The 13,503-nt window shown below is 45.1% G+C and overlaps 1 protein-coding gene and 1 non-coding gene across 2 annotated transcripts; both read right to left on the reverse strand.

The window, feature by feature from the left end:
* Positions 1-2,016: 2,016 nt before the first annotated feature.
* Positions 2,017-11,352, reverse strand: ZNF839 (zinc finger protein 839). The gene is made up of 7 exons (XM_056851280.1): positions 10,849-11,352; positions 8,158-9,039; positions 7,222-7,296; positions 6,527-6,619; positions 5,341-5,484; positions 4,485-4,619; positions 2,017-2,022 (listed from the first exon to the last, which is right to left on the reverse strand). The coding sequence occupies exons 1-7, from the start codon at positions 11,350-11,352 to the stop codon at positions 2,017-2,019; spliced, it is 1,839 nt and encodes a 612-aa protein (XP_056707258.1).
* A 2,013-nt stretch (positions 11,353-13,365) lies between these two features.
* Positions 13,366-13,439, reverse strand: TRNAI-AAU (transfer RNA isoleucine (anticodon AAU)). The gene has a single exon. It is a non-coding gene; the product is annotated as a tRNA-Ile (tRNA).
* Between the last annotated feature and the right edge of the window lie 64 nt (positions 13,440-13,503).

Genomic DNA, 13,503 nt, shown 5'->3' on the forward strand with positions numbered 1-13,503 from the left:
AATTACACTACTGAATTGTCAGGCTTTTTATACAGGAGCAGCTTTCTCCGCTGTAGTCTCAAATGGATGAGCTGCTGCCATGGCATTACTGGGAAGGTATTTTTCAAGCTCATCAACATTGTCAGTGTTCTTAGGCTGTTCCACCTTTTTGTTAACAGGGGAGCCTTCATTTTCTTTCTGCTGAAGTTGATATTTTTCATTATGACTGTTTTCCTCAAGCACTGGCAGGTCAGGATTTTGACTAGATTCTTCAGATGCAAGAGAGTTACAGAATTCAGACCCCCTTGGTATGCTTACTGTATCCCAAGATGAGTTTGTGTTCATGGGTTTCTCTGGCAAATTTTCTTCATTGACACATGGTTGCATTTCATCACACGAAAACAAGCAGCTCGGACAAGTGTCCAATTCCAGTGTTTTGGAAAGCTGCAAGTTCTTAAGCCCTGCTTTCATAGGCTGAGAGGGCAGATCAGGATTTTCACAATTCATATCCACTTCTAATTCAAGTGATTCACGTTGTTCCTTTGCCAGTCTATTCCCACAGCAGGTATTTACTACAGAGCTCTCTTCTGGAAAGAAATCTGGATTCAAATTTAAAAACACAGTTTTAGTACATATTCCTACTTAAAAGGTAGATTGAAAAGTACTTTTAATTATAGTATTTAGACATGTTGCCTAGCAACCTATGAACACTGGTTGTGTGTGTGCATGTGAAGCACAGCCCACTTACAGCGACCTTTCATGGGTTTTTCAAAGCAAGAGAGACATTCAGAGGTGGTTTGCCATTGCCTATCTCTGCACAGCAACCCTAGACTTCCTTGGTGGTCTACCCGAGCACAACCCAAGGCCGACACTGCTTAGCTTCTGCAATCAGGGCAAACATTGGCTTTAGGGACGCTTAATTCTGAATCTTAAGTACAGAATACTGTTGCAAGATTTAATATTTAGATTTGACACCATGTGGCTATAAATGAAAACATTTTGCCTACTGGTAGGTATTTACTTCATTGTGGCAAAGTTTTCACCCACCAATGGCAGAGGCAGTATTACTAATCTAGTTTCAGCCCTTGCCCTGGATTTGGGAGTGCTGTGTTGGAGTATCATCCAAAATATAGGCTCGGGGAGATTTGGGAACATCCCAGGCTTAATTCCCAGTCCATGAAATGGAAAATTGTGACCTCCTCTTCCCCTTCCCCACAAAGCATAAAAGCACTTCCTGATTGTGGGGGGAGCTTGTGAGAAACTCATGGAGAAATTCCTTCACTGGTCCCTACTTTCTCCTCCAACTTCTGGATAACCCCTCCCCCACTTCCTACTACTTTATCCTCCTATCACTTTCCTTCCTCATCCTCTTTCTCCACCTGTAAACCCCCCCACCTCCCTCTTGCTTCCTTTCTTACCTTGATTCTCCTCCCATCGCTTTGAAGGAGAGGTCTGGTTGCAGCCTGATGCTGGACCTCCAGAGGAACTGGTTGGATGCTAGACTAGATGGGTTACTGGGCTGATCCCACAGGGCTCTTCTTATATTCACAAAAGGTAGGTGCTAAGTTTGGGCTGGGTAGGAGCCTGCAGCTCCAGCTGCCACCTTCTTCCCTCCCTAGCAGTTCCCACTGATGGTGTGTACGCTGCTGAGCACCAGACTGGCCACGGGATGTGATACAATTACTAAATAATATTAGCAAAGACTGGACAAAGTTCTCTGGATAGTCCAATTCACATCTAGCAACCTATCTTTTCAGCTCAACATCTTTCTATTTAAGGGCTACAGTACCCTCTGAAATAAATATCTTTTAAGCTAAAGATAGTTTATGTGATTCAAATAGCACCTTCATTTGCAGCACTTATTTCTTTCATTCTGTGGTGACTTGTATAATCATTTGTGTTCTCCAAGAGGCTTTGCTCTCTACTCCTTTTCGCAAGTGGCAACATCTCATCAGAACTCTGTTATAAAATTAAGATGAATGGTTACTCTCAAGCCAGATATTTATCCAACATTTGCAGAAATGCCTCTTAAACGTTTCAAAGCTGCAACAGTTCAAAAGGAACCATTAATGCAGGGATGGGGAACCTCAGGCCCCTGGGCCGTAAACGGCCCGTGAGGACATTTTCAGTGGGGAGCTCCAGGATCCTTCCATTGAAACGGGGACCAGCATGTCTCTCCCCGAAACTGTTCCAGAAGCTGCAGCGTGCAGGAACGCTGCAGTGTCCTTTAAACCTCCTCTCACCGCCTGTCAGCTGTTGGGCGGCGAGGGGGGGGGAAGAGGAAGAAGCCAGCCGCGGGCGTGCCTGCGTGAGGCGGGAAGCGTTCAGCCCTGCTGGGCCCCGTGCGTGCGCATGTGTGTATGTGTGGGGGAGAAGGTGCTGTGTTGGCGCTCTTCCTTGCCTCGCACGCACACGGCTAGCTTCTTCCTCTTCCCCCCTCCCTCTGGCCCCCCAACAGCTGACAGGCGGCGGGGAGGCCAGCAGCAACGAGGCCTGGCCTCATCCTGCAGGCTCCAGCAGCAGCTCCTCCTCGCCGCCTTCCTCCTCCTCACCGCCCTCAGGTGGCTCCCAAAAGTCCAGCTCCAGGCCGCCACCGCCATCGTTCTCCTAAGCCGCCTCTCCCCGGTGGTTTTCACCCGCCTCCTCCTCCTTCTCAGGGTGCTTGCAGAGGGCCAGGCGGCCCCTCAACAGCCGCGTGTCCGCCAGAGAAGGGCCTGCCATCTCCCTCCGTCCTTTCTTTCTCCCCCCTCTCTCTCCCCCTCCTTCCTTCCTTCCTTCCTCAGTTCCTTCCTTCCTTTCCCAGTTCCTTCCTCTTTCTTTCTCTCTGTCCCTCCCCCACTCTTCCTTCCCTCTTTCATCCTTTCTTCCCCAGTTCCTTTCTTCTTTCCCAGTTCCTTCTTTTCTTTCTTTCTCGCCGTCCCTCCCCCCACTCTTCCTTCCTTCCATCCTTTCTTCCCCAGTTCCTTCCTTCTTTCCTTTCCCAGTTCCTTCCCCTTTCTTTCTCTGTCCCTCCCCCACTTCCTTCCTTCCATCCTTCCTCCCTTTCAGCCTTTCTTCCCCAGTTCCTTTCTTCTTTCCCAGTTCCTTCCTTTTTCTTTCTCTCTATCCCGCCCCCACTCTTTCTTCCTTCCATCCTTCCTCCCTTTCATCCCCAGTTCTTTCCTTCTCTTTCCTTTCCCAGTTCCTTCCTTCTTTCTTTCTCTGTCCCTCCCCCCACTCTTCCTTCCTTTCATCCTTTCTTGCCCAGTTCCTTCCATCTCTTTCCTTTCCCAGTTCCTTCTTTCTTCTCTTTCTCTCTGTCCCTCCCCCCTCTTTCTTCCTTCCATTCTTCCTCCCTTTCTTCCTTCTCTTTCCCAGTTCCTTCCTCTTTTTTTCCTCTCTGTCCCTCCCCCCACTCTTTCGTCCTTCCTTCCATCCTTTCTTCCCCAGTTCCTTCCTTCTCTTTCCTTTCCCAGTCCCTTCCTTCCTCTTTCTTTCTCCGTCCTTCCCCCCTTTCTTTCTTCCTTCCCCAGCTCCTTCATTCTCTTTCCTTTCCCACTTCCTTCCTTCCTTTCTCCATCCCTCCCCCCTCCCTTCCTCTACTAGGGTTGCCAACCTCCAGGTGGTAGCAAAAGACAAAAAAAGGCACTTATGGCAAATAATTTCAAAGCATACTCAGAAAGTAACCAACACCAATGTAATCCAAGATATAAACATGAACATGTATCAAGTTCCTGTTGAATAATCCAAAGTCCAAGGATGCCAAGCGTAAAATAGGTTTCCGGTAGTAAGTCCTATTTCGCACCAGCTTTGTCAGTTCCGGCAATCTCACTACGATCTGCGTATACTCTTCAGAACATGTGTTCTATAATGTACATGTAGCTAAGACAAAGGCATGTAGCCACACATTGCAAGCAGATGGCGATTCTGTGTCATCTCAGTGTGTACTCTCTGTTGTAGGCACTAGTACATAGTTTTGATTTCCAAACCTCCAGGTGGTGGCTGGAGACCTGGCAACCCTAGCATCTCCCCCCCCCCCCGTCGGGAGATCTACGCTTGGTATGGCCCCCGAATAATGTTATAAATATGCAAATGGCCCTTGGCAGGAAAAAGGCTCCCCACCCCTGCATTAATGGCATCAAATCAAAACGACACTTTAAAAAAAATCTAAATTACTAAATGTTGCAATTTGCTTTGTTATACCAATTGTCATGCATCTATGCGAAACAGCAATTACCAAAAAGGAATAGGTCACAGTAAGATATGACCCAATTTTATACAGAAATGAAATTAAAAAGACAAGTGCTATGAAGCTAAAACTTTATAAAGTTTTTATAAACTAAAATCTTTAATTTTGGCATCAGCAAAATTTAAACTGGTGGAGGAATATACGTCATTTTCAACCACTCTGTGGTGCAAAGGTGGCACTTACTGAAATGAAGGCACATCCGCACAACCAACTAATCAGAAAGTTCCACATGCTATTTCAATATTTAGATTAGTAGGGCAAAAATCAACAGTTGTACCTCAGCTGCTCTTTTCTGTCCTGAAGCCTCTGCAACTATGTGCTCACCAAAAATTTTAACGTGTTCGGGGAAAGAGCCTGCTTGAATATTTTGCACTCCAAATAAATTGCTATTCATTCCTAATGATTCAGCAACCTATAAAAGAAGGGTTGGTGTCATCAGGGTGTATCAGAGGGAAATAACCAAGCATTACTATAGTAACCATTAAAACATTAAAGTATTTATAATATTCGGACATGATACCTACATGCCTATTTTACTTGTATTTTAAGGAGTTACTTGTAATTTAACACAGGTATGGATAACATCTTGGGCACCACATACCACTTCAAGAGTATTAGTAGGATACCATAAGAGTTTAGTCTTCCCAGAATGATCCAAATACTGTATCACATCATTTCTGGAAAGCACACTTTTTATAAAGTGAGAGCTAGCAAACAGCAATGTCAGTTTATTTAGGATCAGTTTAAGATCACATGCTTGGATCCAAATTCACTCTTCCATCTGCTCAAGATCAGGGAATGAATTATGGGTTTTTGCCTTTCTACTGCAGACACCAACCCTGCACCCCACAACATTTCCAAGTGTATTGTGACCCTCAGCAGCCACTTTCTAGAGGATGCAGGGACAGCAGTGGAAAGGGGGAGGCAGCAGAAATTTGCCCTGCAAGCATTGCTTGCAACTCTTTGGATCTAGCCCTCAGTAAAATGCAATACACAGCATGCCAGAGCAAATGAGAATCTTTTCTGCCATCTATCAATTGTTCTTGTTTTCAAGCAAGTTCTGTTTGCATGTAAATGAATTCAATGTGGTTAGTAGGTGCTGGCTATACCCAAATTTAGCAACCCACAGTTACCTTGGGATTTTTTATTTCCACGGGCTCCTTTATCTCAGGATTACTGAAATACTCTTGGCACATTTTCATCACCATGGCATGCAGTCCTTCAAATTCCCTGTATACATCAGGAAAGAGCTTTTTTGCTGGGTCATCTTTTTTTACCTGGTTAAAAAACATAAAGAGCAGCATGCTAAACCATGAGCTGGCTATAATCATCATTCACATCACAGTGAGGATGTGCAATCAAGAATCAGCCTTGCTTCTGTTATGCTACAAGGAGCCCAATAAGGTAAACAGCTGAGTTGTAACAACTCTAGAAGTTGCAGAGGTTAATTCCCAAAGGTTATGAACAACATTTGGCATGCTTTTAATCAAAGTACTGCACACATCTTGCTGAGAACATGACGGCACAAACTGGATGGGCAATTTGAGTCTTGAGGGAAGCTAATGGCCTCTGAAAACAGCACTTCTTAGGAGAAAAATCTATAATTGAAGTAACTGTCAAAGCTGGATTCACAGGTTTGAATCCACTAACGGTGGAGCCTTCCTTCAGCATAAGAGACGTGCTCCACAGGAGAAAGTTTCATTAGTGAAACAAAGCCAGTGGATCCAAACCTAAGTCTCTATTTCCCCTAACAACATAAAACTAACCACCACCACCCCAATTACCTAGTACAGCAGTTAGACAAATCAGTTTCACTTGTAGACCTCCCCTTGGCCGTGCCACACTTTACTTTTATTTTGGCTTCAACCTCAGCTCCATGTCAAGAGACTACCTTACGCAATTGTCTGGATACTGAAATGTTCCTCATGAGCAGAACTTACTCTGCAAATTCAAATTAAAAAGACTTCCACCACCTTCATTTCCTTCCTTAATCACAAGAATGGTTTGCATAATTTAATGTGTCACTTTAATACTTATGCTTTGTTGCAGTTCTGGTTTTAGACTTCTGGATGGTTCTACAACCCTAACCCTATTGAACTGTTCATTGAATGTCCCATTCTGCTGATTTTATTGACTCACTCTAATCTGTCTTGAATCCAAGTGAGAAAGGCGGACTATAAATAACACAAGTAAATAAAATAAATTAAAAATGCAATGGCTCAGTCAGCACATACTTTGCCAAAGACAAGCTTTAACCTGATTAAAGAAACTTTAGCTGATTAGACTTTGAAATTTAAAGTCTTAACATTATAAACTTGCCTTCATAAGTAGGAATTCAAACACAGTAACAAATGCTGTAAAATGTGGAACCACCAACTCCATGAAATCTTCATTGGCACATTGCTGAATCAGCTGTTAAAGACCATAATGATTTCTTTAGAGAAGCCATAAATCACATTGCTAAAACGCCAACTCTAAACATATGAGGATTAAGAGAGAAAGAGGGATATATGAAATCATGGAACGCAAGTCAAATCACTGAGTAAACATCAATGTTAGGAATTAGTTCCTATCTTTATTACTAGGATAAAAGCTGTTTAAGGTGCATTTAAAAAAATACCCTGCAAATAGCAATACCCAAAGCAACTTCAACTCCAACCCCTAATCATCTTGGTTGCCCTCTTCTGCCAGCTCTGAGATACGGTGACCAGAACTGCACACAGTATTCCAAACGAGGCTGCATGCACCACAGATCTATACAGGGGCATTATTATAATATTATTTTGAACTCCTTTCCTGATAATCCCCAACACAGAGTTTACCTTTTTCACTCCTGCGGCACACTGTATTGATACTTTCATTGAGCAATCTACTTGACTAAAGTGACTAAATTAATTGACTAAATGTGGCAGCCCTAGAAAGGAAGGCAGACTCTGGCTCTGATGAGGGCACAAATGCAGAGTATAAACTTCGTAAATAAAATAAAATTGTGCAAATATGAAAACAAACCATACCTCTTTTAGCCTAGCTTTCCTTCTAAATTCACTGCGATGCTCTGCAGACATACTGTTAAGTGACATGGAAAGGAACTGTCCAGGTTTGCTACCAGAGTATCTTGATCTTTCAGTATTCCTGGGGCAGCCACGCCGCCTCGGTTGTCGACGTCTCCCTGGACCCAAATGTAACAAATGGCTGTCCTTTTGTTGTACTGCGAGCCTCTTTCCACTACCTGTACCAGACTTTCAAAACAAAACTGAACATCAGATGTCTTTCAGACACTTTGGCCTTTATGTATTCATTTTTCTGCCTGAAATGATAGCAACAATAACCTTTGAGCCCGTACCCCAAAGCAATGGGTACACAATTGTCAGGGCAAGAAAAAGGTAAAGGTAGTCCCCTGTGCAAGCACTGGGTCGTTACTGACCCATGGGGTGACGTCACATCCCAACATTTCCTAGGCAGACTATGTTTATGGGGTGGTTTGCCATTGCCTTCCCCAGTCATCTACACTTTACTCCCAAGCAAGCTGGGTACTCATTTTACTGACCTCGGAAGGGTGGAAGGCTGAGTCAATCCTACTTGAAACTGACTTCCATCGGGATCGAACTCAGGTCGTGAGCAGAGCTTTTGACCACAGTACTGCAGCTTACTACTCTGCGCCACAGGGCTCCTCACAGGTCAAGAAAGAAAACTCCTTTTCTGAAGCCATACTATGACAGACTGACAGTGGTCTATGCATAACCCACTGCTACATCACTGCAAGTAGAGCTTGTGTCCACTTCATGAGTATCTGATGAAGGGCACTTTGTCTCTCAAAAGCATGTACCCTGGGAATCTTGTTGATCTCTAATGTGCTACTGGCCTCAAATATCACTCCATATATAATTGGTAGTGCTGGGATTATATCTATCTCCTCAAATACACTAAAGGGACAATATAAATATTTTTACCTGTTGCCCATTTTCTGTGGCATCTGCCTTTTCACTTGTTACAGTAACCTGTGGTGGCACAAGAGTCTGATGGCTACTTTCACCATTTGCTTCCCCAGTATCTTCCAGCAATGTCATCCTACAAAGACTATTCATAGGGGAAGATGGTGACGATTCTTGCGGCCCATGATCAGGATTCAATTTATAATGCCGTGCTAATCCTCCTTTTCCTATGTAGGATTTTTCACAATTCTGACACTTGAACAATTTTGGCCTCAAGTCATAGTTCAAGGTACCAAACAAAGGCATTTCCTTCTCCTTGCCCTCTTCATCCTCTTCTACACTCAGCTCGGAATAGTCATCGGAATTAGACTGGTGACAGTCCGCCAAGTCTTCAGTTTTAATGAATTTGTAATCCTTAGCTTTGTATTTAGGAGGCCGTGAAATCCGCCCAGATCGGGTTTTCACCTTCAAGTTCTTTTTAAGCTTTTGCTCTCTGTGTTTCTTCTCAGAATTTCCAATAGAGTTTGCTGGATTTGTTGAAACCACAGTACCGTTTGGAGTTTGTGTAGGATACTTGTTTCTCTCCTTATTTAATATTTGATGTGTCATTATCTTATCTGCAGATACTTGTCCATGGGGATGTAAAGGTCTTTGCAGGAGCAGCTGAACTGTGGGCCCAGAAGAGTTGTGTAAGAAAAACTGATGTGATCCAGTTCCTGTAAGAGGCTCTATCCTAATGATCTGAGGATTAATAACATTGAGTCCCAAAATCTTTGCATTCTTCTCAACTGGCTGAGCTGTGGTTACATTCTGGGATTGGATTGTGGCAAAAGATAGTGCTGGTCGTTCATTTTCTTTTGTCTGATCAGGCTGTACTTGGACACAGATGGTTTCTAATTGCTTTAAGAAAGAGATTGATTATTTAAGCATAAGATTAGACTTTCCTCAGATTTTTGAACATTAGACACCTACAACACCATATTGCTTTCCAAACAGGTCTGAACTAGTATTTAAAAAGAGTAGATTTTTATAGCCCACTTTTCTCTACCTCCCTGTCCCAAAGCAGCTTACAATATTCCCTTCCTACCCAACAGGCATCTTGTGAGGTGGGTGGGGCTGAGTTCTGAGAGAACTGTGACTGGCCCAAGGTCACCCAGCAGGCTTCATGAGGAGAGGTGGGGGAATCAAACCCAGTTGTCCAGATTAGAGTTCGCAGTTCTTTACCAGTACATCACAAGGGCTCTCTAAAATTTATCCTTTTTAATTTAGTCTAGATCTCCTGTATACATTATTCATTATTAACATTATGGAATAAGGACACCTTGCTGTTAATGCAAAATATTTTAGCTCTTCCAATAGGAACTGGATTACAGTATTGTCTACTCAGACCAGCAGCAGCTCTCCAGGGTCTCAGGTAAAGGTCTTTCACATCACCTATTTGCCTAGTCCCTTTTAACTGGAGATGCTGGGGATTGAACCTGGGACTTTCTGCATGCCAAGCAGATCTCTACCACTGAGCCACGGACCCTTCCTTAAGCATCTGGCAATACTATCCATGACTGAAGCCTTGCTCGCATGTGTAGAAGAAAAGTGGCACCATGGACACCTAATAGCTGACATCTATATGCAATTACAGGACTAGTGTAACCTAATGTGACCCCATGGAAGGGTAGCCGGGGAGGGTGGAACCTTCTATCAACAAAAAAACAGAAGCAATTACATGTAACAATAAAAACATTAATTCTCTCACACACACGTACAAATTAAGTTACAATAATACAATACTTGAGCTTCTCTTTCCTTCTATGGTCCACATTCTGCATGCCTTGTTGCTGTAGCCTCACATAAAACCATGTTACAGAAAAAGACACGTACCAAAGCCTGGAATCGCAAAATGAACTCTGAAAATCCCCATTTACTTCACACCAACCTGTACCTGTGGGCTTTCTTCAGGTTCTTCCTTTAAGGTCTCCTAAAAAGCTGGACTCTCTTTAGCAGTTTTGTTCCATCCCCTCCCCTTCCCGTACTTTTAAAGGACAATATGCAGCACTGGTTGCTGGTAACTGGGTTAAACTAGCACAGCAGGGAGACAGATTCTGCTGCTCTCATACGTTTGCTAGTTCTCTACCTGCAAAGAGTTTTGGTATTTTTACCACCGGCCAGGCGGTAAAAATAGAAGAAACATTCCCAATCAGGACCTTTCACAATCTAAAACACTGCAGTCTATTTGACCATCTCCTAGGGTTGCCAAGTCTAGGTTGGGAAATTCCTAGAGATTTGAGGGTGAAGCCTGGGGGAGGAACGTCAGTGGGGTATACTGCCATAGAGCCCACCCTGTAAAAGCTGAATAGCGTCCACCCTGCAAAAGCTGTCCTTGTCTCCAGAGGAACTGATCTCTGTCGTCTGGAGATAGGGTTGCCAGGTCCCTCTTTGCCACCAGCAGGAAGTTTTTGGGGCGGAGCCTGAGTAGAGCGGGGTTTATGGGGGGGGGTGTCTTCAATGCCACAATTGCCAAAGTGGCCATTTTTCCTCCAGGGGAACTGATCTCTATTAGTACCTGGATGTTGGCAACCCTATCTGGAGACCAGTTATAATTCCAGGAGACCTCCAGGCCCCACCTGCAGCTCGGCAACCCTACTCCTTGCATGTCAGAAAAAGCATTCCCACCCCGCCTGCCATCCTCCCCCTTCCGTAACTCCACGGACGTGCCTTGGGTGGAAGCAGCCTGGCGGGAGGAAAAGTAGCAGCGGCCCCTTCCGACTTGCCCTGCTGGAGGGCGACCCGCCGGGCCACATCCTGCAACTGCTGAGCCGCGTTGTGCGGGGCGCTGGACGCCAGCTGGGGCCCTGCGGAGGGTTTGGCGGAGACGAAACGCCGCGTCGAGGAACGGGGGACAGGAGGCGCCAAAAGGCCGTCCCCCTGGGCCGGCAACGAAGACCGCGCGTCCACTGCAGAGGGGGCGGGAGCCGGCTGCCGTAGGAGGCCGGCGGACCGCGCCAGCTCCGCCACTGCCTTTATTCCAGGAGAAGCCTCAGCAGACCGCCTTTCCTCGGCAGCAACCGCCAACCCCTCAGCCGCCAGAGCGGGACAATCCCCGAAAAGCTGCGGGGGCAACGCAGCCCCACAGGGAGTCGCTGAGCCCTGAGCCACGGTGTCGTCCCCGTGAGAGAGCAACGAGGCCGTCGCCCCTCCGCTCTCCTCAGGAGCCGCCATCTTGGCGCCGGTCCGCGGCGGATTGTTTGAAGCGGCGGTTAACCATAGAGACGGGAAGCAGCGAGGGATAGGACTTCCGGTTTGAAAGCGGGCTAAGCCGCGGGGGAAGCGCCGTTCTATCCTTCTCAGCGCTGGAATAATTCCAGCGGGGTATTGCAGCGAAATTAAAACGGAGGTCCAGCGGCATTTTAAAGAGTTGCAAACTCGCCCTGAGCCCGGCTTTGGCCGGGGAGGGCGGGTTAGAAACCAGAAATAATAAATAAATAAAACTTTGTCGAAGGCTTTCACGGTCAGAGTTATTTCAAAATAAAATAAAATACCAAGACCACGGTTACACAACCCGGATAACCTACAAGAACCAAATAAAACTTTATTCCAGCATAAGCGTGCCTGAGTTCTTCGCTAACTCATATTGTTGTAACCCGCCCTGAATCCGGCTTGTTAGGAATGAGGACGGGCTATAAATATAATTAATTAATAAATGAATAAATATGCATATCTAATGCCTAATAAAGGAAGCCACAGCTTTCAATTTGCAAGATCTGAGCAAGGCTGTCAAAGACAGGACATTTTGGAGGACTTTCATTCATAGGGTCGCCATGAGTCGGAAGCGACTTGACGGCACTTAACACACACACACACACAATGCCTATCGCATGGGAAGGGAGAGTGGGAAAGAGTTCGGGTGTAGACCGCAATTAAGGCTGCCAGTTTGGGGGGGGGGGAATCTGGAATGACAACTGATCTCCAGGCTACAGATATCGGTTCAGAAAATGGCTGCTTTGGAGGATGGACTCTGGCATTAAAGCCCACTGAGGTCCCTCCCCAAACTGCACCCTCTCCAGGCTCCACGCCCAACTCTCCAAGAATTCCCCAAATCGGAGTTGGAAACCTATTATATAATATAACCTAATATTATATGTGAATCGTTTTCTGTGGTCTCTATAGATTCAAAACAAAGAACGCAGTCTGTGTAATATTTTATTAGATATATAACCCATAATACCTAACAGAATTCTTTCTCAGGCTGGATGTTAGGAAAATTTACAAGCCCCCCCCCCCCGGCCGGCGGGGGAGAATGCCTCAGGACTGTTCAAGCCTGCATTGTGCGTTGAATGAAGAGCGGATTCAAACAGTGCTGGTTTCAAGTTACACCACATTTTCTCAGAGCAATAGCCAACAAAACGGTTACATTCCAAAAGAATAACAGCGGAGGCCTCTAGTATCCCTCTCAAGTAGGCGGCATCCACACCTCGGGGGAATTAAGGCGTTGCATTGTGCGTAGAGACCAATTTAGGTAGTTGTATTTCGTGTTGCATCCTCATCCACAAAGTCTCTTGCTAGATTCAAACACGCACACCCCACAGCTGCTAAGACAGCTGCTAAGATGGACCAATAGAAAGACTCCTCTCTGCCTTGGTTGCATCATCATCATCATCACCAAGGGGCGGGGCTGGGAAAGAGAGGCGATCCAGTAGGACGGAAACCGAATGGGTTCAGTTTTCTTCCAAAAGCGTCTGTGTGGCTCAGGTCAGAGAAATCAGGAATTCCCCCGGCAATCCGTATTTCGGAGAAAATAAATAAATAAAAGTGGGCTGGTTATGAAAGCGATGCTTTTTGTTTGTGGTATGCGTAATCAAGAGGCAATTTTTAACGTTGCCATTCATTCGATCCCAAATTAAATTGAAATCCGCGTATTCCAACTTGATGGGTTTGGTTATTTCAGAATGTCTTCTGAAATATAGAGAAATGTGCTTAGCACCGTAAAGGAATAAGCCTCCACGCTCTTGATTTGACACGTTAAGCCATTTTTTTTCTTTTATTAAGGCAAAGACTGTAAACACAGATTTACAGATTATTATTTTTTTTAACAGATTGAACAAAACTACCCTTGCAGTGCACGATTAGCTTTATTAGAGCACACAAACGTTTTTCAGGGCACTAGTTGTACAACAGACGAAGCACATGTTACAGATTAACCTTATGTAGGTTGAAAAGTAAAATGTTCCACCGTGGCCCGTACGGGGATCGAACCCGCGACCTTGGCGTTATTAGCACCACGCTCTAACCAACTGAGCTAACCGGCCAATTTTTTTTCTTCGATTGGATATTATTGCTATAACTGTTGTAACGTCATTTGATTTTTGAAGT

Source organism: Euleptes europaea, chromosome 6 (genome assembly GCF_029931775.1).
Source record: "Euleptes europaea isolate rEulEur1 chromosome 6, rEulEur1.hap1, whole genome shotgun sequence".
NCBI lineage: Eukaryota > Metazoa > Chordata > Lepidosauria > Squamata > Sphaerodactylidae > Euleptes > Euleptes europaea.

Bases quoted from the DNA above. Each gene is read 5' to 3' on its own strand.
- ZNF839 (XM_056851280.1), bottom strand. From the start codon at position 11,352: ATGGCGGCTCCTGAGGAGAGCGGAGGGGCGACGGCCTCGTTGCTCTCT. The intron at 7,297-8,157 runs GTAAAAATATTT...AAACCTGGACAG, and splicing joins CCACAGAAAATGGGCAACAG to TTCCTTTCCATGTCACTTAA. The intron at 4,620-5,340 runs GTAACTGTGGGT...CTTCTTTTATAG, and splicing joins TGGAAATAAAAAATCCCAAG to GTTGCTGAATCATTAGGAAT.